General features: G+C 33.1%; 4 protein-coding genes across 15 annotated transcripts; 1 reads left to right on the forward strand and 3 right to left on the reverse strand.

Annotated features, from left to right (window-relative positions):
- Positions 1-2,031: 2,031 nt before the first annotated feature.
- LOC146956458 (transcription factor UNE12-like) lies at positions 2,032-6,131 on the reverse strand. Of its 2 annotated transcripts, none has more exons than XM_085728965.1 (6): positions 5,698-6,131; positions 4,516-4,635; positions 4,322-4,387; positions 3,507-3,572; positions 2,840-2,917; positions 2,032-2,760 (listed from the first exon to the last, which is right to left on the reverse strand). In XM_085728965.1, exons 1-6 carry the CDS (start codon positions 5,983-5,985, stop codon positions 2,530-2,532), a joined length of 849 nt encoding a protein of 282 aa, XP_085585091.1. In that variant the 5' UTR covers positions 5,986-6,131; the 3' UTR covers positions 2,032-2,529. The 2 variants fall into 2 exon arrangements, with proteins under 2 accessions (XP_085585091.1, XP_085585089.1); XM_085728963.1 differs by having other exon boundaries at positions 4,516-4,644.
- Positions 6,132-7,055: 924 nt separating this feature from the next.
- Positions 7,056-19,531, reverse strand: LOC146956459 (uncharacterized). Of its 9 annotated transcripts, none has more exons than XM_085728972.1 (9): positions 19,190-19,526; positions 15,000-15,162; positions 14,786-14,907; positions 14,219-14,351; positions 14,045-14,100; positions 13,918-13,957; positions 9,193-9,348; positions 8,540-8,651; positions 7,056-7,836 (listed from the first exon to the last, which is right to left on the reverse strand). In XM_085728972.1, exons 2-8 carry the CDS (start codon positions 15,058-15,060, stop codon positions 8,548-8,550), a joined length of 672 nt encoding a protein of 223 aa, XP_085585098.1. In that variant the 5' UTR covers positions 15,061-15,162; positions 19,190-19,526; the 3' UTR covers positions 7,056-7,836; positions 8,540-8,547. The 9 variants fall into 9 exon arrangements, with proteins under 9 accessions (XP_085585098.1, XP_085585123.1, XP_085585103.1 ...); XM_085728997.1 differs by lacking the exon at positions 7,056-7,836 and adding an exon at positions 15,602-15,648 and having other exon boundaries at positions 8,220-8,651; positions 15,000-15,135; positions 19,190-19,491; XM_085728977.1 differs by lacking the exon at positions 7,056-7,836 and adding an exon at positions 15,602-15,648 and having other exon boundaries at positions 8,220-8,651; positions 19,190-19,491.
- Positions 9,814-13,450, reverse strand: LOC146956460 (uncharacterized). Of its 3 annotated transcripts, none has more exons than XM_085729012.1 (3): positions 13,226-13,296; positions 11,102-11,206; positions 9,814-10,432 (listed from the first exon to the last, which is right to left on the reverse strand). In XM_085729012.1, the coding sequence occupies exon 3, from the start codon at positions 10,322-10,324 to the stop codon at positions 9,977-9,979; it is 348 nt and encodes a 115-aa protein (XP_085585138.1). In that variant the 5' UTR covers positions 10,325-10,432; positions 11,102-11,206; positions 13,226-13,296; the 3' UTR covers positions 9,814-9,976. The 3 variants fall into 3 exon arrangements, with proteins under 3 accessions (XP_085585138.1, XP_085585129.1, XP_085585133.1); XM_085729003.1 differs by lacking the exon at positions 13,226-13,296 and adding an exon at positions 11,291-13,099; XM_085729007.1 differs by lacking the exon at positions 11,102-11,206 and having other exon boundaries at positions 13,226-13,450.
- LOC146956461 (uncharacterized) lies at positions 16,601-19,176 on the forward strand. The gene is made up of 3 exons (XM_085749359.1): positions 16,601-17,979; positions 18,064-18,223; positions 18,322-19,176. The coding sequence occupies exons 1-3, from the start codon at positions 17,590-17,592 to the stop codon at positions 18,669-18,671; spliced, it is 900 nt and encodes a 299-aa protein (XP_085605485.1). The 5' UTR covers positions 16,601-17,589; the 3' UTR covers positions 18,672-19,176.
- Positions 19,532-24,131: the final 4,600 nt, after the last annotated feature.

Here is a 24,131-nt window from a genome sequence, read left to right on the forward strand (position 1 = left end):
CTCTTTAAGCATCTTGAAATTGCTTACAAGCACCTCGAATTGCCAAAAATGCTTCCATCGGGTCCTAATTCCCGCTCGAATGAGATCGGGAGATAAAACTCGATCAGCCCCGAACTGCATTTGTTATCAGATTGGTAGTTATGCCATGACCGTGGATCAGGAGTTAGCGCATGATTCGTTCCTTGAACATTAAAATTCAAAAACGATTCAACATTACGAAAATTGACAACACGATATAAAATTACATTTAATATCTACTAACACCTTTTGCACTTGTAGTTTGAACGAACTCACAGATAAAACACTTCATCTTCAGGTGTCGTACAGGAAAATAAGGATTGTACATCGCTATCATCCTTAAGAATCTTAGGTTGGTAAGCAACAATATCTTTGTAGCTATTATCTGTTATATCTATTTATGATACTTGAACAATAACATGAGATGCAATATGACTTTCATGAGGATCATTATCGAAATGGTTAAGTTTTGTCTTTAACTTGTCTAATTTGTTGGTGAGTGTTAAAAACTTTTTAACTGTCTTTTTTCAAATTTTCATATCTGACATAAGCTTCTATTTGATCTACCTGAGACATGGTTCACATTAGAGATGTAGATACAAGAAAAAATATAAGAAAATAATGAAATGAAAGAAAGGATAAAATGAAATGTAGATTCATTAGAGAAATTTTTTTGTTAACATATCTAGATTGTATCGTATCACATATTTTATATACTTCACATATGTATGTATCATATCACACCCTTCCCACGCATCAAGACTCCATAGTTATTGCATCTTTACCCTTTTTACAACATTGTTTAATACTGTCTTACATACGAGCTAGGGGGAAGCTATAGGTCTATTATAGGCTTTGAATTAGGTTCTGGATTAAAATGTGTTATTTTCGAGCAACACTAAAATTGGTGTTGATGCCCTTGAGCAATATAGAAACTATACATCTGAATTTGCTTTCATAGTAGACAAATATAAATGAATAAGTTAGCTTATGAAAAATAATGTATGCAAATAAATAAACTTTATATTTAATTTATAAGTTTTTACTATTAAAAATTGTATCTTCATAAACTACCTTGACAAGCTTGTTAATAATATATAAAAGCTTATTTATTCGCATAAGCTTAAAAATAAGTCAATCAAATCAGGCTCTAAGACCTCTTCTATAATACTCCAAGCAGTTAGGTTGAGTTTATGAGACCTCTATTGTTTATATTATTGCCAGTGAAATAATTTAACTTTCCTTCCATAAAATAACTACTCCCTCCGTCCCGGAATAACTGACCCATTTTCTAAAAAAAAGTGTCCCAACATAACTGACCCATTTCAATTTTCAATACAACTTTCATCATTCCCAATACAATATAACACTAAATAATACTACTTTTATCATTCTCAATACAATACATTCCACTTTCCCTTTTATTTATACATTTTTCTTAATCTGTGTGAAATGAGTCAAGGGGTCAAATAAATTGGGACGGAGGGAGTAATAACTAAGTGGTTGAACCCAAATGTTTAATGAATACTAACTATGGTGGAATCGTTAAGTACTAAGGAGCAGTTCAATTTATAAATGAAACAATCATTAACGAGTTAGTACCACAAGATCGGAAAGTAATGATCACTTCCTCGAGCCAATCCATCCAATAGTCAACAAACAAGCCACATCACTTTGACAAATTTTAATAAAAATTAACTTCTTAGCACATTTCTCCATTCATATCCATACAGCACGTAAAAGTTGAGAGCATGGTTTCTGAGAGTTAAGAATCAGGTTATAGCTTACTGATTAAGAGCCACTTGGGCACAATCAAGTTCCCATTACTTGATTATAGTAGCTTAGTATGAATTGGGTTAGGAGAGAGCACATTACTTGTCATTCCATCTCTCCTCCCATTATAAAAAGAGGTCCAATTACTTTTTTGAATAAACAAGTCACGCCCACACACATACACACACCTCAAATAAACAAAAAGCATCATCATTTTCTTCTGGACTTGCAACACCAGCATTCTTAAAGCAACCATTATCTATTGCACTTCAACATTTCATATCCTCTAGAGTTACATCACTAATAAATACTATATGGATACCACCCTAACCTTTTACAAGGTCCCACATCCCACTACAAAAACTAAAAACCCCACTATCAAAGCACTTACATCATCTTCCACTAACCTCCATCCTTTTTTATACAAAAAGGAAAAGCATATCAAATGAGTTTTGACAAGTTATTTCCCTTTACAAGAAATTTTCCATAGACAGGATAGGGTCTGCTTGCATTTTTTAGGTATTGACACTGAACCCTGTATTGACAAAAGCTGATACAACCGCAAAAAAAAAAAAAAAAAAAGACTATGGCATCCTACTTTGAATGCAACTTTATGCAAATCAATGACTAAAATTAAGGAGGTTAGGAACAGACAAATAACTTGCGGGTCCCAGAAGTAGTAGATGAGGCGCTCGATGGGACCACTGGATGATGTGCCAAGCATTGTCGAAGGCATGTCTATGGAGGAGGAATAGTTTCAGGCTTAACTATACTGGAGTTGTCCGACGGTTGCGATTGGTATATTGCAGATGCCAGTGAGATGGGCATTATGCAGAGAGCCTTTGATTGAAGAAACTGCATCGCAGCCCCAACATTTTCTTCCATGAGCTTAGCTACTTGCTTTTCGGTGCCATCATTAGACCACTTCTCCCAAGCTGGTTGGTTTCTCCCACTCTCACTTCCTTCTTCCTGAACAATACAAAATTTTATAATATATTGTCTGGAGAGAGAAACAAAATTATGCCAACGACATGATTTGAATAATTACCTCGACTGACGATAATGGGATGTCAGTTACCAGTGGAGCCACTGCACCGGCTCCACCCAATCTACTCATGCTCAAAACCTGAAAGATAGACAAAAGAACAATCATTGAAAATCTTCAGCACTCTTAGTTTCATGTTGCTGACAAATTTAAATTTGGATCCAATGAAGAGCCTTGCTTTCACTTTCATGTACAAATAGCAATACGTATGTACTTCCCACATGTGTCTAGAGAAATCACTGGAACTGTAAACATTTTTGTTGAAAACTAGATATTGGTTTTACTATTCATACATTGAAAATTAGACCTATTTGGTGAAAGACAATTGAGTCCACAGTTGAAGCCCTTCGGATAGTTGGATATTATTGGGTGGTTAAAGTAGCAACAACATGGCATGAAAATATCATCATTTAATTGTATCTTAATATTCACCGGTCATCGTGAATAAAATCAAATGGCTAATGGGTCCCATACCAAAGTGGCATCTCAGGTTCGCAATTACCAGTTGAATCCCAACAAAATAATGATTACAAAGAGTGAGAGGTCAAAAGGCATTGGTAAATAGGTTTAACAGAATAAACAACAAATCCAGTTCAAGCTAACCTTAATTATAGACCTAAAAAAGATAGAAATCAAATGTGAAATCCATGGAGCTCACAAAAGCACTAACCTTCACTTGAAGCCTTAAGAATTTGACATAATCCACAATTTCATCCAGCATGGCAGCTCGATCAGTCTAAATAAATTACAAATACACAGTTTTAGATACAATGGAAATATTATACAGAAGAGGACCAAGAGAAATACAGCAGACCACAACCAAGTCCCAAAAAATATATATATATATATTTTGAAATCCAGAAGACTTTATACTTCAGAACTCTTTAAATTTCATGTTCGCCAAATCGGAGACTATATGCAGATTTTATTCTCATCTTTTAACCTTTTGATAGGATTGTTTCCCAGACTAATTGTAATAAATATGCAAATATTAACCGTAAAACAGAACATGAGAGGTATGCTTATCTGGAGGTTTAACCTTTAAGAGCATGTACACAATCTAAAACTGATTTTGGTATTAAATTGGTCTAAATGTAAATTCCATTTTCCAAACTCAAACACAACGAGTTAGAATTAAATCATCCTTCGAGTGGGAAACAGACATGACCAGTGTCTGTGTAGAACTATAGATTGTTATCTTCTGACCAAGTACGCATTGAACAATACTGACCAAGATTACAATTACATAAAATACCAATGCCTAGCAACAAGGAAAATCAGTCAAAACACCCCACAAAGCTCCAATTTCAGCACTGTTTTTGTTTCGGGCAGTAATTAACAAGCTGTACCAAATTTTGTCTCCGTATCTTATCTCACTTCAGAGTAAACACGAAAAGGGCCATCCTTACCTGATTGCGCAAGTTCTATAGACAAGTGCAAATAGTACCTATATTGCAATAAAAATAAAATGTAGAAGTCATGTACCTTGTTGACACTAGGAACAAGTTCTTGCAAAGCCCTGATTCTTTCAGCTATTCTTTCTCTGCGCAACTGTTTTTGAACGGCAAAACGAAAAGTAAAAGAAACATTAGCATTAAGCATACCAAGGAATTAGCAATGTGATTTTATCCTCATTAAATGTTAATCATTCGTATTTGTTAAAAGATACTAGAGCTCACCCTTTCAGCGATGCTGTGGGGATCTGTAGCCTGTCCTCTTCTTGCCCGCACTCTAGGACGCATTGCTGGTGGTTGTGGAGCAGCAGGAACTGTAGTAGGCATGGGTTGCCCATGAAAAGTCTGCAAAAACTTTATATATCATTAAGACAGGAAAAAATGCTCCTTGGCCAACAACACTTCTCCAGTCCCTCCCAAAGGCAGAAATGTAAATTTAAGGAATCTTGCAAAGAGTAAGCAATTATTTATAGATTAGTTGAAACCAAGTACTATGTATTCAGTATTTTAAGATATTAGAAAATACAGGGGAAAAACGACTCCAAGTACTGTTGGCAATGTCTAAATGGCTATTCTCAGTTGGTAGTAGCTAACATAATGCAAATAAGTTAGGAAACATTTCAGACTTTAATGGAAATAACAAACTAGCAGTAAGTAAGAATGGTACTTTTTTTAGTTGATACTTATATCTCAGAAACGACTCCAAGTACTTTTTCTGCTATATTTACATTCGGAAATGTTCATATAATTCATGAAAATACATTCAACTGTTATGTTCTAAAGATCCAGCCAATCCCACACCTTCCATAATATATAATCATTATTCATTCATCTTTAAGTTGGATTTTAATCACTCTAAAGATCATACACCAAGTTAGGCGCTACCAAAATGAACCACCCACAAAAACCAATAACAATTCATGCTACGATAAATTTTATTTTTAAGGGTCATGCTATGACAAGTTGGCATCAACAAAAGCAAGCCCAAATAACTTGTTACTTCACCAGGCAGCTGAATTGAAGAATGCCATTTCTGAGATAAAGTATCAGCAAAAAAAAAGTACCATTCTTACTTACTGCTAGTTTGTTATTTCCATTAAAGTCTGAAATGTTTTCTAACTTATTTGCATTATGTAAGCTACTACCAACTGAGCTGGCATAATTTTTGTTTTTTTTTTAATAAGCTAAATTAGCCCACCCAAATTGGCACCGAGGAGAATCGAACCTGAGACCCAGATAAATAGTAATACACTGTTTATCACCAAAACCAAGTCCAATTTAGCTTAAACAGATGATCTTACCCACCAAAATTAAACAAAATTAGTTTAATAAAATATATAACTAATGTAATTTTGTGTTGATAGCAAGAAAAAAGTAAATATAAACGAAAAGTTTATGTTAAGTTACATTCTTAGGTCTTGTATCAACAAGATCCTCCCGGAAACGCTTCCCACTCCCGGAAGCTTCATCAGGCTTCAAAAACCCTCCGCCTTTACCCTGGTCCAAGCTCAACCCCAAATGATAAACCGGTGCATGAAACCCTCCTCCAGCGCCAAGGTGAGAGGCAGCGTCGCCGGAGTTAAGCTGCAGCATCATCGGAGAAGCGTCGGTTCCGTCGGCGGAGGTGAAATTCGGAAGACCGAGAATTTGTTCAAGGAAATCGTCGGCGGGTGTATCGGAAGGATGATTCGCCATAACTGAAAAGAAAAGAAAATTTGTTGTTGTTGTTGTTTTTTTCTCTCTGCTTATTTTCTACTCAGTTTATTGTCATCAGTTTCTGAGTGACTAGTTGAAAATGGTGTTTGAGTTCAGACACAAGACACAAGACACAAGAAGGGGGGATTCGCTTTATTGGATGCTTGGTTAAATTAAATAGAACTCTACTTTTTAATTTTTAACAAAAGGGGCTTTATTTTTTTATAATTTGTACCTTTGCCCATATTTTTGCCTTTTCTAGAAAACGCCCTTTGTGTAGAGTTGTCTTGGCTCGAAAGAAGATTTTGTGTATGTTTGGTTTCAGTTTTAAAGAAGTTAAAATTGATTTTGGATCGTAGAATTGAATTTGATATATTTGATTGTTTTTTAGTAGAATTATATTTACTTTTATAATTGATTATGTTTAAAGTTAAGATTTGTAGTTTTTGATTGTGGAATTGATTTTTACATGTAAATTAATAGTTCAATTCACTTTAACTTTTATTAGTCTAATCAGTTCTTGTCGCCGCATAACTAAACATGCACTTCATTGTTTTTTAATGGAAGAAAATTAAAATTAAGTTTCTATTTTACATTTATAGAATAGAATAGAATACTTTCTTAAAAAAATAGTTGGAAAGAAATGTATCACAAAATTGTGTTTTTTTTATAAAAATATCACAAAATTGTTTTTTTTTTTTTTACAAATGTTTCAGCGACCTTTACAAATAAATAATTAAAAGGTTCACATTTAGAAATTAATTTTAAACAACTCACTTGGGTTGGCCTGGTGGTATTGGCTTGGGTCTTGGGAGTGCGCTCCTCCGCAAGGTCTCAGGTTCGATTCTCTCCGGTGCCAATTTGGGTGGGCTATTTAGTTTCTTCAAAAAAAAAAAAAAATTAATTTTAAACCATTTGGTTGCCTTCCTTCAAAAAATAAAAATAAAAACCATTTGGTTGCCTCATTATTTTGTTTTAACCCTTCAATTTTCACAGAAAAATGATCATAATTATTAGAACTTTGATACAAGGCAAGAAAAATTTAATCAAACATTATTCTACTAAATATAGAATTCGAAAAAATCAATCGATTCAATCTTGACTGAAGTTCATTAATCATTTGAATTCAGACACTTGATTACATTTAATTGACGTTTGATGTCAAATGAATAATCTATTTCAAAATCTTAGTTAAAAATTAAGTAAATTGAAATCGTATACAATATCTCAATGTCTATTTACAATATCTCAAGTATCCCTAAAAAGACGAGATTTATAAGATTTACAAGCATTTATGTCATTGCTCGCCTTTGCCCTCATTTGTCAAACAATAATGCTTGTCATGGACACATTTTTAACCCCAGCTTCTCCCTCAATTATTCGAATGACAATGACAGAAAGTTGATAGACAAGGAAGCGATGGTGGATGGTTGTGGAAGTGCTGGAGGGTAGGGATGAGCACGACACAATCCAACTCTTAAGGCTTGTCCTATGTCAATTCCTTTGAACCTCCAAAGTTCTAAAAACGGGTTAAGGTTAAAGAGTTGGCTAGACCAAAATCTAGAGACATTTTATGATCGAGTATAACACATCTCAACTCGTCACTTACTCACCCATAACATCTAATTGTTAGCTATGTTTTTGTATACAATTGTTAGTTATATTAAATTAGTAACGAAACTTGTGTTTAGAGAGGGAAATTGTTGCACGAATTTCTTGGCGAAGTTTAGGTGCTCTTCAAAGCTAAGTGTAACTTCTTATCATGTTCCTTCCGAGTTTGAATCTATGCTAAGGCTTGATGCTCCCAGCTGAACCTTGTCCATTTTTGTTTTTGTTTTGCTTTTTCTCACTCTACCAAAAGAAATTATTAAGAAGCTGCTTTTATAAACAAAATATTCAATTTAATATTTGTTATTTTAGATAGAAATCTAGTGGTAAAGAATTATTTTAAGAATCGTGTTTTGAATTTGAATATACGGTAAAATACTAATAATTGTAAAAAATAAATAAAAAATCAATCTTTCACATTCAACATTTACTCAATCAAACAATGGTCATAAAATATTATGTCAATTGTCCTTGGAACCTACTTGGTGTCGTCTTAAATATATTCAATCTTAATTCGACCCGTAGAGCATTAGATTTATTCATGAGTAAGGAATGTGCTAAACAGTGGCTGAGTGTTAGGGAATGGAAAGTGCTCAGTGGTAGATAGTGTGAACTGTGAAGCATGATTATCAACATCAAAAATTTGCATGAGTCATATCTTATTCAAAAGAGATTAAATACAATGAATTAATCGCTACGTATATCATTTTTGGACAGAATAAATGTATGAATCCTAGTTAAAAACACAAGCATTCCTTGAGATTTTCTGTCCTGAAGAACAAGAACTGGTAACTCTTTTTTTTAAAGAAAGAACTAGTAACTTATTACTTAAAGAAATGACAATGCATCAACCAATACCTTCAAGCTAAAATATACACTAAATATGCATCATTGTGAATCTACAAATGCTAACATCTAGAAAAATTAAGGTATTATTTAGGATTACCCTCTCACTCATATTTGATTTTGGGGCTGTGAAAAGAATTCCTTTGCATTATGAGCTACCTCTGCCTCCAAAATTGCTTCTTGAACTATGTCAGATCCTTTCAAATCAGCTCCTAATACAACCAAAGCTTGTTTCAAATCAGATATCATTATAAGCAAACAGAAACCCATCAATAATTTAGATTACAGCTAGGACTTGTTAATCAATAACAGAAAAGACATAAAGCTACCGTGCATTTACTAATAAATAATGAAAAGAAGGAATTTATGCTTTTCAGAAAGAAATAAACACAATTTTTATAATCTTCTGGTTTTCTAGTATATGCCAAATGAGCCAAAGTATAAACAATGAACGAAGTTCAAGCAAAAACCTTAACTTCCGGACCTTTTGAATAACAAAATATAGTTCATAAATTAATAATTATACATGAACAAAGTCAGATCTGAAAACATCTTTGCATGCGTATTTTAGTGCCTGTACATATGCATGTATTGAAAGACAGAAAGAAAGCCATAAACATCACAGGATCACAATACATGCAGAAACTGTAAATATAAGAAAGTTGAGTAAAAATCTCTATAAAATAGTATGCAACGCAGATATCAGACAATCATATTAAGGTATACCAACTACACAGCAAAAATTATTATTACCCCCGCGATTTGGTAAGAGTCCAGTATTTTCAGCAGAAACTGGCATGACAATAAGCTGCAGACCAACTTTAACATCCTCAACTTCAGTGCTATTTGCCGATGAACCATTCTTTACGGCAGGGGCCTGTGCCAAACTTGCATAAGCAGTTGCTTGCACTACAAGAAAAACACTGATCTGGGACGGAATATTTCGTCGCACAATAGTGTAAATATCCGTCCCAATTGAAATCTGGGACGGAAATTGGGACAATTTTCGTTCGTCACAAATAGTGTTGTCGCAATCTGTTGGGGACGGAATTATTTCGTCCGTCACATATTTGGGACGGAATGTGGGACGGAATGAAATTATTTGTTTTTTCACACATCTTTGTTTCCGTCCCATGATTGCGACAGAATAATTTTATTCCGTCCCAATGTTGTGACAGAGTTTGGGACAAAATGAAATTAATGTAAATCTAATTTATTTTTTAATATATCATTTGGGACAGAATTATTTAAAATATTCTGTCACAAATAAATTTTATGCAATTTTTAAAATTCTCCCAAAAATTTAATATATATTTATATGATGCACATTAACCTGTGTATATCATCATGTTCCAAATTTGATACTACAAATCATTAGTAAATATAAATTGTTTCATCATTAACTTAGCACATAACCATCCAAAAATAACAACAAATATCAAACTATTTTCTCAACACCCAAAATGGTTAAAGTTCTAATAACTAGAAAGTGCCTACAAAATATCAAACTGTTTCCTACATTCATATACCATCAATATCATTCTTCCACATCAGCACCAACATTTGCATTGCTTCCACGAGTAGCATTATCATCAGAGTGATCATCTTCATCTAAATCCATTAAATCCAAATCTATATTTGCATGTTTAGCCAATGCGGCAATCATTTTGTTTTGACGAGCCTTAATGGAATTGATTGTTTGTTGTTGCTCTGCAATTTTTTGCCTTAAACGCGCCTCAACCTCTCCACTCATACCACGTGCAATTTCAGTATAATTTGAATATTTATTGGATTTAGAAGTTGAGCCACGGGTGCGCATGCTGCCATCCAAACCAAGCCCATATACTCTACCCTTTGCATTTCTTCCTCCAACAGCTTCAATCATTAGTGTATCATAATCAATAGGCTTGGGTTGAGTACCACTCTCATCATTACCAGCCTCAGAAGGATGAGGTTGAGACTCAGCTTGTGAACAGAGATTTAGAAAGTTTTTCTGAAAAATAAATAATTGAATAAATAAGATAGTCTAACAAGCAACACAGTTTAAGAAGGCAAATTAAGGATGGAACACTGCATTGTACCTAAAGAGAACATCCCAACAAACCAAATTATAAAGGCAATACATGAGTCCTAAAACAAGTCATTCAATTACTAAAAAACAACTACATCAACCTCATACATTACCAGATTCATACAATCTATCCAAACCACCAGTACTGCAATAACAAAAAAGCACCAAACACCAAACATAAATGCAAGCCAAAAACTAAAGTAGATATATCTGTCAAGCAAGCACAAAGTTTATGCTCAAAACAGAATCACGGCTGCATATAGAAAAAATAAACAGATCGGAGTGCATTTCAGTCATACATTACTAGATTCATACAATCTATCCAAACCACCAGTACTGCAATAACAAAAAAGCACCAAACACCAAACATAAATGCAAGCCAAAAACTAAAGTAGATAAAGGCCACAGTCGCCGATAATATATCTGTCAAGCAAGCACAAAGTTGATGCTCAAAACAGAATCACGGCTGCATAGAGAAAACAGAATCACGGCTGCATAGAGAAAACAGAATCACGGCTGCTCAAAACAAAGTTGACTTTTTTTCTACTTACACAAACCAAGTAAAATTAAAGCCAATAACTTGATACTCACATATGCATCAGTTGATCTCTTATCAACAAAGGTTTGTGACCCCTTCCTGGTGTGACATTTTTTGAACAGTTCGCCCTTGTGTGGAATTCTTCCTAACCTTTTGTTCTGCACTTGTTTAGAGACATACAAATTGTAAGTATATTAAAAGTAAACAAGTTAAGATATTATCATAATTAAAATAGAAATTACCAATTCAAGTTCATGCTTTAGTTGATTCTTAGATCCTTGGGTGTGCAATGAACCTCCGACAATTCTAATGAAGCAGACAACTCTGAGTGACTACTGCACCCCTCAAACAAAGGTGATTGTGAGGCAGCCAAAAGATTATAGAAAGCTTGAGTCTCTTCATTGGGTGTCTCCTCCATACTTTTTTCATCATTGGGGGAAAAACTTGGACCTGCCACATCCATTACCATCTGCTCATATGATGTTAAGTTTTCTCTACAGTCATTTTTCCCAAAAACAGATGGTGCAGGTTGTGTTAAAGGAACCGATGCAGGTATTTCTTCCCCATGTGATGTCCAATAAAAATAATTTGTCCTAAACCCTTTCTTATATAAGTGATCTCTCACTTCATCTGGAATTTCGCTGTTTAGACAATCACAGATCAAGCATGGACATCGAATTGTTCCTTCATTCTTAAATTGATCTAATTGACAAGCATGCAAAATAAAAATTTCTACACCCTCATAAAAGGTATTTTTCAGTCCCACTCCATCAGGTAGAACCCTATTATACATCCATTCTCTATGTGCAGACACATCCATTGCCTAAACACCAAACACTTACACTACTTAAGATAATTAATTAATAATAAAGCTTTCAATAGAAAACATTGTATGAGAAAATAAAATGGATGCATCATCAAAAAAAAATCTGAGAAGCACACAAAAGTCAACACCAAACTAGAGTGAACATAAACTTAAAAACCACAGCCTCCCTGCAAGTACATGAATTAAAATATGTATACATAAGAAAGTTATATATTCAAAGTCTTTTCCTGAAAAGTATATATTCAAAGTCTTTGTGCGTGATGAAGGCTCTCCATTCTCCATTATTATCATGTACAAGAAATAAACTAACAAAGCTTCACAGTAGTTAAACTACCACATAAAAAACAAACTATGCCATCTTATTTTTATCCTATAGTATTTATTTATAGTTGATAAAAAATAAAAAAAAATAAAAAACAGAATCCATTCATCCACCACTGATATATATCTTTTGCAGAAGTAGTTAGTTAGAATCTAAGAATCTCAGTTTCTTCAACCAAAGCCATATATATATGATCATATTCATATATGATAATATGATTCTGTCCCACAAACATACCAACACATGCCTACAGAAAAACCAAAACAGACCACCAAATATAAACCTCCGACACTATTAATTTATTAAAACAGACCCCTCACTTAATCTATTCACATGTAAGTTTATTTTTGCAGATAACGAAAACAAATGATATAACGAGAACAACCACAAAAATGTATTCCTTTGAAACTATGCAGCAGATTAATGTTTCTTCAAAGAAGAGGAAGAAAACACTTCACTAGAGGAAGAAATAAATGTACTTTAAACATGAGAACCAACTTATCAATTTGCAGATTATAAAGACAGTGCCAATGTATGCAAATCAACTGCATATGACTGCAGCAAAAATTAAAGAGGTGTACCACTTTTTAGCTATCATAAAAGCCTTCAACATTTTTTCTTTTGTTCATTGGATACGTATCTTAATCTTAACACTCATATTTTTTTTTTTTTGTGGTAAATATAATAGTCATATTCAACAAACAAAAAACCTCTTTCTTCCCTCAAACATTCAAATCCATATCGAGTACAAGTTAATAGCTACTCTGCATTTTCTGTCAAATTAAAGGATCTTATTACCAGAAACAAAAACACAAACTCTTTTACCAAAAATCAAAATTTCAACAAACCCATTTCATCAAAATCAGAAAATTCATTAAAGAGAAATAAGTTAACAAAAATAATCAAAATTTCAACAAACCCATTTCATCAAAATCAAAAAAATCATTAAAGAGAAATAAGTTAACAAAAATAAAAAAGAATATCACCTATATTGAGGAAAGAGCCTGAGAAAGAGAGATAATTTCAAACCTGAAATTGCAAAGAACTGTGAAGTTGAACTGAGAACAAGAAAGCAACTGGACTGAGAAGCTGAGAGCGATTGAACGAGAGAGAGAGAGAGAGAGCGATTGAACGACTGAGAAGCAAGCTGGAATTTATGGAGGGTTATGGGTTATCTTCATCGTTAGATTGAAAGAGAGAGCTTTGTGCTGAGAGCTTTGAGAGAGAGATCGATTTGTTAGGGATTGAGATTGTGATTTTGTTTTTTTTTTTTTTTTGTTATAGATGGATTGTGTTTTGTGTGTATATGGATATAATATGGATGGATTGGATTTCCGTTCATATATTTTTTTAACTTATCTTTATGTTATTTTTTTTAGGAAAATAATAAATAATAATAAAAAATTAAAAATAATAAAAACTAATAATAATAAAGTGGCGCCAAGTTTCCCGCCCACATTATTCATCAAAAAAATATTCCCTCCAACAATTTCTACAACATTTTTGGATTAAAATAGACCAAGTTGTGACGGAAATAAATATTTCCGTCCCAAATTCGCGACAGAAATATTAATCCGTCCCAAATATATATATAAATTAAAACAAAATATTTATAACACAAAAGTGTCGCAAATTCCGTCCTGCTTTAATTAATTTGGGACGGAAATAAAATTCCGTCACGACGTTCCGTCTTAATTTGCCTGTTTTCTTGTAGTGTTGACTTTGCATATTTAATGATTTGGATGGCAATGAAGTTGAATCCTAGAAATAAATATATACACGTAAGAAAACACAGTTCCTAGAGCAGTACATACTATAAAATTATCAGGTTGTATCTGGTCAATAAACCTTGGTATGAGAGGATATTGAGTTATTCACCCCAGCATATTCAGGTTTTCTGTCGTCTATATATGCAACAATAAACAATAACATGGTTATACAAAATCTCGGCAATTGTATCGGTAAAATTTTTGTATTCTATCATATGTTTTAGATTAAATTGTGCAGCAGCGTAAACAATACCATCTGAGATAGATGCCTGGTCAAGATTATCATGCCTCCGAGTTGATGGGCCAGGATTTATGAATGATATGCTTCCAATTTCATGACGAATGGCCTCTAGCTGTGCCATTGTTTCCTGAAGTTCCTTATGAACCTAAAATACAACATATGTTGGTAATTAGAACATAGTTTTTTTTTAAAAAAAAAAATGGAAGGACTTTACCACGTTTTAGTATGGACAGGCAATCCTTGATGTTATGATGTTCCTAACTTTTAAAATCTTACTTGATATTATTGTCTATCAAATTCAAAGTGAATCGCATGTAGTTGGGACTCCAAAATGCCAAAAAAATCATAATCTTTTTTCAAAACAAATCACAGTCAACATTTTCTTCATTTAGAAATTTCAGGAAAAAAATTTAAAATGAATTTTTTCCATGGTTATATTTTGCCAATTTTTTAGCAAGAAACCAAATGTAACACATTAAGTCATTAACAATTAATATTAGGACTCACTCGATAAAAAGTAAAAGACCTAATGAAACAAATCCATGTGAATTATAAGTTGATCGTAGAAAGGGAGAGTACCTGGTTAACTTGAGATCGCTGCATAACAGAATCAAACTGTCCACGGGCCAATTGTACATATCCAACTGCCCGTCCAGCTAGCCTCCCTGCTGTTCTGGATATCATTGGCAAATCCTTTGGACCTATTGCACATTCATTTTCCGGATAAGCAATTTAAAGCATTACTATTGAATTTTCCTTATGATAAACAGAAGTAAGAATAACATGAACCAACCAATCACAGCAGCAGTAGCTCCCAGCAACAGAAATATTTCTCCAAATGAAAATCCCAGCATTGTTCAGTGTTCTTGAGTGAGATTTCTGTTGGAGAGGTCACGAACCAGCAAAATTATAGAAGTAGGAGTCCGATGCTGATCAATGTAGAGTGAATCAATTTCCTTCAGAATCAAATATTATCTGGAATAAGATTATGTCTTATTTAAAAATTCTCATCTCATTTTCTTGTATCATCTAATTTGAAAAGTGGTTTGCATGTCAAAATGAATATACTTCCCACATTTTTTACTGATTTAACAGAAACATGGAAAGAAAAGGAAAAATATAAAACTAGTACATTTTCTCCTCAAAGGACAATAAGACATTCATGTCTAACACTTCTTCTACAGTCATGTGTATTCATTATAATTAACATCTACAGGAATGTATCATTCATGTAAGAACCAAAAAAATTTAAATCGAAAATGTAATCAATAAAAGTGTTTCACAGCAGTCATAATTTGAAACACAAAGTTAGAAAACTTAAATAAGACTTTGAATACAAATCAGCCACATGTTACAAAGAGGGAGGAGGTTAAACTACAACTGAGGAATCCTAACTCTAGACACTGTGATCTGGCTCCGAATAACTCCAAAATGGCCTATACCTGAAAAAGATTCAACGGAGTGGGATGAGATACTACGAGCTCAATGAGTTCCCAAAATTGGGATAAAACACAAAATGTCACATTGAAAAACATCTATAAAATATAAAGTATAAATGCATTACTTTTCATTAATATAATATAATTTTGCCCTTGGTAAAACAACTGATCGATAACATATATGCATTATATTAAGTAATTACTAATGCAAACACACTTCTTTGCGTGTGCCAAATCATTTGGATATGGGTTACCCAACATGATTCGTTATGCCAATGTAGTATACTATAAAAGCTTTGCAAGTGGCGCCCCACTGCCTGCCTACACCGTAACTGATACCTAAGACTTTCCTCTGTGCCCGGAGAATTGTCTTAGCTTCTATTTCTGCCTCACTTTACCGTGACACTGGCTAGTCGCATAAAACTTAACAAGTAATCTTAAAAGATACTTTCTCTGCCTAGGTGTGATTACCACAACCTAGTAAAATCATGGTTTAGTTAATTATTACTACCTCCATCCCTAATTATAGGGCCCTTTTGGAAAAATAACGGGAATTAAGAAAAGTGAAAGTGATAATAAGTGAAAGTGATAATAAATTTGTTTGTAATTAATATTGTTTTTACAATTTTATCCTTTAAGAGAGAGGGTTAGTGTATGTTTTCAAAATAGTATTTAATGCTGATTGAAGAAAAATTTATATATAAAATAAATAGGGGTATGTTGGTAAATAATTAATTAATGTACTTGGAAATATCAAAGGGGTCTTATAAAAAGAGACAATTTCTTTTCTCAAAAGGGTCTTATATTTAGGGACGGAGGTAGTATATATTTGTAACACGACAATCTATCCGATTCTATGACTAATTACATAACATACGTTAGTGTTCAATCAATATCCATTACTCTTTATACTAAAATTATTATCAAGCATATAATGGATAATCACATTCTTACTAATTATTTCCTTTACTAATCTCTTCACCTTAATCATATATTCCCATATAATCTAAAGGTTCCATTGACCGGCTAAGTCTCTGAATGCACCTACAAACATCAACTTATCACTAATATTAGAACTTGAGTTTAAATCTACATTATCACTCTCTACTTATCTAATGATGTATATTTTAAGGGCATTGCTATATATTGCGAAGGAAAATCTCGTGAAAACATCACGACCAGCTTAAGAATTTACTTGATTAAAAAAAAAAAAAAAAAAGCTTAAGAAAATACTTAACTAATTCCTGTAAAACCTTTCTGGTTCTTCTTATTCATATTAGAATAAAATAAAGTATTGGATAACTATAAACAGCTTGCCGGACCACCTGTTGCCCACTAAACCTAACATATCATGCCTACTATCTATCCTTTGTCTCCCAAAACACTTTGAACTTCACTGTCAAGTACATATACATTGAAGTAGCTCCAAAATATATGCAATTGTGGTAGGCTTCATCTCCACACCCTTACTAAGAATTTCATTTGGTCCTGTTACACACTTTCACCCAAAAACTAGACCACTCTCTGTCTCTCTCACTTCACACACAATGTGTTTACAATTACAAACCCTGCTTCCTAATTAAATAAACAGGATGTAGTAATAACAATGTAATTGTAGCATGATCAAACTCATAAAAAGGTTATCCTAAAAAAGTGAAGGTGAAACATATTTTGTGGACAAAAAATAACAGGTTGCAACATGAACTAAACTAAAGAAAGCATGTTGTCAAATCAATTTTTATTACAATAAATTTAAAAATAAAATAGACATGGAGTGCCGATAAAACAATGTAATGAATGAAGAGTAGGTTGAAGGGAAAATGAGATGGATGGACCATTGATCTCAGAATGTAAGGGTCATTCACTTGTATGTGTTTTCATATTGGAAAGGATCAAGAGAAAAGCAAAAAGATTGAGTAAAAAGCGCTTTTGCCTGTTGCTACTATGAAAATTCAACCGATTGATTTTCAGTTAGATGAGGAGAGAACCGGTGTTGAACCGGTTAAGCCGGTTGTTAAGTCACGGCTAAAGCGGCTCATCGAGCGACAATTCTCCGGTGTTTTGAGAATTTCTGCACCGGAGAAGATCACTGGTGGTAGTTTGGAACCGCGTTTATGCAGAGAAGCTGTTGATTTTGAACCGAGCTCGGCGTGTTTGGCGAAAATGGTGACGAACTACATCGAGGAGAATCATGAGAAACAATCTATTTTAGCTTCTGTCAAGTGTGGAAGAAACTTCTGTAACTGCTTCAACAGAAACTGTGAAGATAGCTCCGACGAAGAATCAGACGTGCGTGGCAGCTTTTGCGCTTACGAAGCATGTGAAATACTCAAGGTAAGTGGTGCTTTATCAAGTCAAGGATTGTTTGGTGTATAAAATAATCAAAAGTTTCTAAAACGCGTTTTTCGTTTTGGACAGGGGTTGGTAGCTTGTAGAAGCGTTGTTGAGAGAAATCTTCTAGCAGATACTGCAAAGATAGTTGATAAGAATAAAATCTGCAAACGCAAAGATAGTTTCTGCCACAAAATTGTTACTGAAAGTTTGTTAATTGCGTTGGGAAAAATCTTCTTCATATCCTGCTGGTACTTAATTGAATAATTTCTATATGTAATTCATACTTGAAATATTAGAATTTGTTAATGTTAATTTATCTGATATGATTTTGAATTTGAACAGGGGAATATGAATATATAGATGTGATGAATGGGAATGAAAGGTTGATAATTGACATTGATTTCAAGTCAGAATTTGAGATTGCTAGATATACAAAAGAATACAAGATGATTCCCCAGAATCTTCCTTACGTATTTGTTGGCAAATGTGATCGTTTACAGAGTATTGTGGCTATTGTATCCGAGGCGGCGAAGCAGAGTCTGAAGAAGAAAGGAATGCCAGTTCCACCGTGGAGGAGAGTCGAATATTTCAAAGCGAAATGGCTCTCATTTTACACACGGATGAATGTGAATTCACAGAATCAGAAGATTTTGAAGGAAAATTGTGTTAAGGACTTGCCGCATCATTCGTGACTCTTTCGGGAAAATGTTTTCGCTACATTAAGCATTTCCCATAATTTAAAATACACAAACCAGTACAATCAACATCACAAAACATGGAATTAAGCAAATAAGAGCATACAATCACTTGAGATCATTATTACTAGCCGTAACATAAGGTCACGGCTGTACAAACCTATAACAACATTACAACTTGTATTTTTGTAGTTCTTGCAACGACGGGGTCTTTCAATATAACCCCTTAACCTGTTAGACATCTAAACAACATGAAATTTCAATTCTAATTCAATCATTCATACATAATTAGGATTAATTACTCAATTTCATCATGCAACAATTATAATTCTAAATATATTATTAATAATCATACATCACTAGAGATAATTACTCAAAAGCATATGCAATAATTTCATCACGCTAATACTACTACATGCATGCTCCAAGATTTTCACATTCATAGATTAAAATCCCAAAACCCAAATTCAAACCCTTAATCCCAAAATAATGAGGAATAAGGGAAGGGAACGCACCTTTGATACTTATGATGAATGATGTTGATGTTTGTTCTCAATTTCCTTGATTCCCAACTTTTCTTCTCTTTATCTTCAAAACCCCCAAATTACCATGTTCTTTCTGAAACCCTAGATTAATCTTGTCTTTCTAAGCTTCAATCTTCATTTTTATAAGTTTATATTATAGCCTTAGGATGGATTGGGTGATTTTTTTCTTGAATTGCATGAAAGATTTCTATGGTTTGAAGGTGGAAGAAGATGATGGTGTAGTAGTTTTTGTTTGTTTTTACGGTTCTAAGACAAAGGAAGGAGAGGAGAAAATGAAAGTTCTCCTTGTTTTGCCTATATATAAGTTTTAGTGGAAACTACGGTATTGCCCTTACTATTACTAATGTAATGTAAAATGAGAATTTATCAAAAGCGTTAAATATTTTTTTTTTTTTTTGAAATGTTAACCAGTGCGGGTCAAATATAGTGACATTTATATTGAGAGGTGTGTAATCAGTGCATTAAAAGCTGAAAAAGTATTTTTTTTATTTAAAATTTTCTCTTTTGGCTTCCTTAACCAGTGCCCCTAGGGCAGGGGCACTGGTTAACATGACCCTTTTTTTTTGTAGGGTGCGTTAAATATGTTTTTGTTCTCTGTATAAATATGTAAATTTTTCGTTTTAATCTTTCTAAAAAAATTCTTCAACTTTTAGGCCTTCAAAAAAATTTCATCTTCACTTTTGGTCCCTCATTTAAAGTAAACTCTTACGTAGAATTCAAATTTTTAAATAAAATTTTGCAGAAAAATGTATAATATTATAAGGATTTCACCCCAAAAAAATTAGAATTTTTTACCAAAACATGAATTAAATATGAACTTTTATATTTTTGCGGTAAAAAATTCATATTTAATTCATGTTTTGTTAAAAAATTCTATTTTTTTAAAGTGATTTTTTCAATATTCTATACATTTCTGCACAATTTCATTAAAAAAATACAAAAATTTGCTTAAAAATATGGACCAAAATAGTGATTGAAAATTTTAGAGGGACTAAAATGAAAAGTTGGTATATTTACAGGGACCAAAAACATATTTAACCCTTCAACAAAAGACCAGACTTTGTTGCATGGAAACGACCTTCTGAACAAAATGCAGCGTTTTCGTGCTTTTGGGTAAATTCCATTGTTTAAAGGGCTAATTTCTATTAGAATTTTTGGGTATTTTACATTACGAGGATAATAATAAAATTGTCTAGCAAAGACATGTTTGGTTACATACTCAGTGCACATTTGGACTAAAGCTACACTTTGGAGCTTCAACAAAATCATAGCGATTTTGTCAATCAGTGAAGCAAAAGCACAAATGTTCAGTCAAATGAAAAAAAAATTATAGTCAATTTGCATAAAAGTTGTGTTATTTTCATCACAATTATTTGATTGAATTTCGAACTAATGCTTGTTTTCTTAAATATCTTTGGCACACACAAGCATCCGTTGAAAATCCAATCAAATAACAATGATGAAAATCATGAAATTGAATCAAGCAACATAGGAGAATCAAGAGTTTGAGAAGAAGACGGATCTAAACATTTAATATTAGTGTGACTAAAATTTCAACAAACACGATATTCGACATAACCCATACCCACAATTCTACATGACACACAATAATTTAAACCATAAAAGCAACCTATTATTCACCTTATCGACCCATAAAAGAAAACTAAATTACTTCAGGTAATGTAAACCATAAAGGCAACCTATTATTCACACAATAATTCACATCATTCACATAATTCACATCATTCACATAACCAAGTATGAGATATTTCACATTGACTCAATGCATGCAATGTTCTAGACACAACTCTACATGCATGTGGTACCGTTCTGGATGTCGGAGGTCTATTACCGATTGATCCATGCGTCACTGCACGCTGAAGCATCCTAAATCTCATCACTGGATACCGAAGTATCCTAACACCAAGACTCGTGAATGGATGAACATATGACTCATCAAACACATACGTTCATACAAGACTTCATCATCATAAACATCATCATTTTGGATATTAAAATATCCTATCATCACTCCAGATACATATGTTCATCATCATTTTATACACATATGTTCATCAACAAAATTATCATCATCATAATTATTAATCATCATCATCATTATTATCATCAATAATCATCACCAAACATTTACCACACATTAAAGAAACAACATCTCAATATTTAGCAAATGTGACATTCTAGACAATCAATCATTTTCACTTAGTTTCAATACATCATATGCATATCAATCACCAATTCAGTCATTTTTCATCATATTAATACTAGCATATAATCATTTACAAGTTATCATGCCTTATTTCATCGTTTCACCAAAGTCCGTCTATTTTTCCAAATTTCGTCTATTTTCACATATTTCACAAAAATTCAATTACATGATCATATACTTCTTTGTCATTCCAACTTGCTTCTTCTATGTTCATTATCACAGCAATCCAAGCATAACAACATCATTTCAATTTGGGAAAACCCTACTTCATTCTAATCTACGTTCATGTTCAAACTCTTAATCAAAGTTCGTTTAAAAACCCATAATTCATCCCATTTTAATGGTTACATAACTTTAATTCATCAAAACAACATGGTTTCATCATCACAAGATCGCATTGGGACCAACCAAACCTCCCCCAAGCACCCAAAACACGAGACAACAAAATTGGTGTCCCCTGTCTGGGCGCCTATCGCCATGTATGGTGGCTCAAGCGCTAGCTCTCGGAAAGTGGGCGCCTAGCTCCCCAACCCAAGCGCCAGCGCTGCGAAAAGGGCATTTTTGAGTGTTTTGGCCTCGGATTTTCATCAAAAATACCTCAAAAGTGCTTGTTGAGATTCCCCTTTCACCCAAAACCCTTAAAGTCATTTTCCAAGGCTTAAACACATCAAATAAGCTCTTTTCACAATACTCAAAACAACTTATGCCACAATTCATATAGTTTCACTCATTTCATCAAAGTTTTAACAACAACAACAACTTAATTCAAACAAGCACAACTTAATTCAAGCAAACATAACTTAAAGCATCATCAACAACTTAACTTAATCACTTTCATATACCCAATAACATAGCAAGAACATAAATCATGAATTCCTCATCAATCAACAACAACAATCATGTTTTCCATCAAATTAAGCTAAAAACACATAGTTATCAACTTTATATAATCAAACCTTGAATTTCATACAACAACGACAAGTTTCTACCACTTTTCGTATACCCAAAATTAGCAACTTAATTGGAGCATGAAAATTAGTTTAAAACAATATCAACTTCATAATTTCACAAAGACAAACATGACCCAAATATCATAAAAGTTATTATAATTCAATATGTAAATATAATCTCTCCATCCTTACTTCTAAATCCCAAAAGCTAAGCTAAAAACTCAAAATCTACTCTCCCTCTTGAGTTTCTTCAAGCTATATCTTCTTCTCTCTTGAAATTGTTCTTTCTTCCTCCTTCTCTCTATTTTCCTCTCTTCTCTCACCTTGCCTTTTTTCTATCAATTGTGACAAATGAGCCATTGACCTAATTTTCACAAAGACTACTTCACTTATATACTCTTGGACTTAGTCATACTCATTAATGGGCTTAGTAACTTTTTATCACTCATAAAATATTACTACATAATTACTTCATTAAAACTCCCACTATTACTCATACTCCATTATTCTATTAATTATCCTAAGTTACTACTAACTTCGCTAAGAAATCTTATGTGCCCAAATATTTGAAATACCAATCACTCTAAAATTACCAAAATAACCTTACTCCCCAAAAGACTAAAATACCCTAATCGCTTAAAAGTTCACTAGTCCCTAAAACAAGCACATCACATAAACATTTAAATAAATATAATAAACAAATAATCCTAGCGAAAATTGGGGTGTTACAGGGGCCATTAGCGCCCCTGCATGCGCTATTAGCGCCCGACTACGAGTAATTTTTACCTGCAACTTGTTTTCCATGCTGGAACAGCGCAAAAACCCAGTTTTCTTCTCCTAAACCCTACCCACTCATTTGCTATAAATAGATACCCTTGCACTCATGATTATTCATTTAGAACACTGACAGTTTGAGTCAAGGGTCAAGCATCAGAGCTTCAAGGCAGGATTTCTTCCTTATCTTGTTATCTCTAGGGTATGTTTTTTATATTGTTTTGTTATGATGTATGTTGCCATGAGCAACTAAACCTCTTGATTAGGGTTCCACGATGAACCCTTTATTATTTGTTGGATATTATTAATAAAGTTTTCATTGAGTTTATTTGTTTATTATGCCCGATTTAAATTAGATTATGCCTATTCTTTAATGCTTTTTTCAATTGGTTAACTAACTATGTAATCTTGAAGAATGATCCGTAGGATAAAAATAGTCATTGATTACTCGAAATTATATTAGTTCCATTGGATTTTATAATTACCACTTCTTATAGAGGTTATGAAGTTTCAGGTTTGAATTTTGTCTGTTTAAATACTCCCTTCTTTGGAGAACGTCGTACATAACCTAGGTTAGTCCGACAATAGTTGTTGTGAGAAGCTTTGTGAGAGTTTTATCTGCTTGTTTCATTAAATCGTAAGTAGCAGACATAGCTATTTATTTCTTAAATTTTAATTCCAACAAAGACGAAGGGGGGATTCTAAGAATTCCTCAATCACCATTAATTATTTGAATCACAAAACATAATCTTGCATTTGGCAAGGTAATTCAGCGCTGCAATTCTAATCAATTTTACTTTATTATTCACCCTTTAAAATAAGTTTTAGCAATTACTAAGTTGAACGAAAATCCCTGTGGAGAACGATAAACTTACTACTTTATTACTTGTTACGATTTGATGCACTTTCCAATTTCGTCCATCACTCTTCAAGCACCAAACTTTACTCCAATCAACCAGAA

This window comes from Medicago sativa, chromosome 1, assembly GCF_051527215.1.
Source record: "Medicago sativa cultivar Bolivia chromosome 1, Bolivia_mono, whole genome shotgun sequence".
NCBI lineage: Eukaryota > Viridiplantae > Streptophyta > Magnoliopsida > Fabales > Fabaceae > Medicago > Medicago sativa.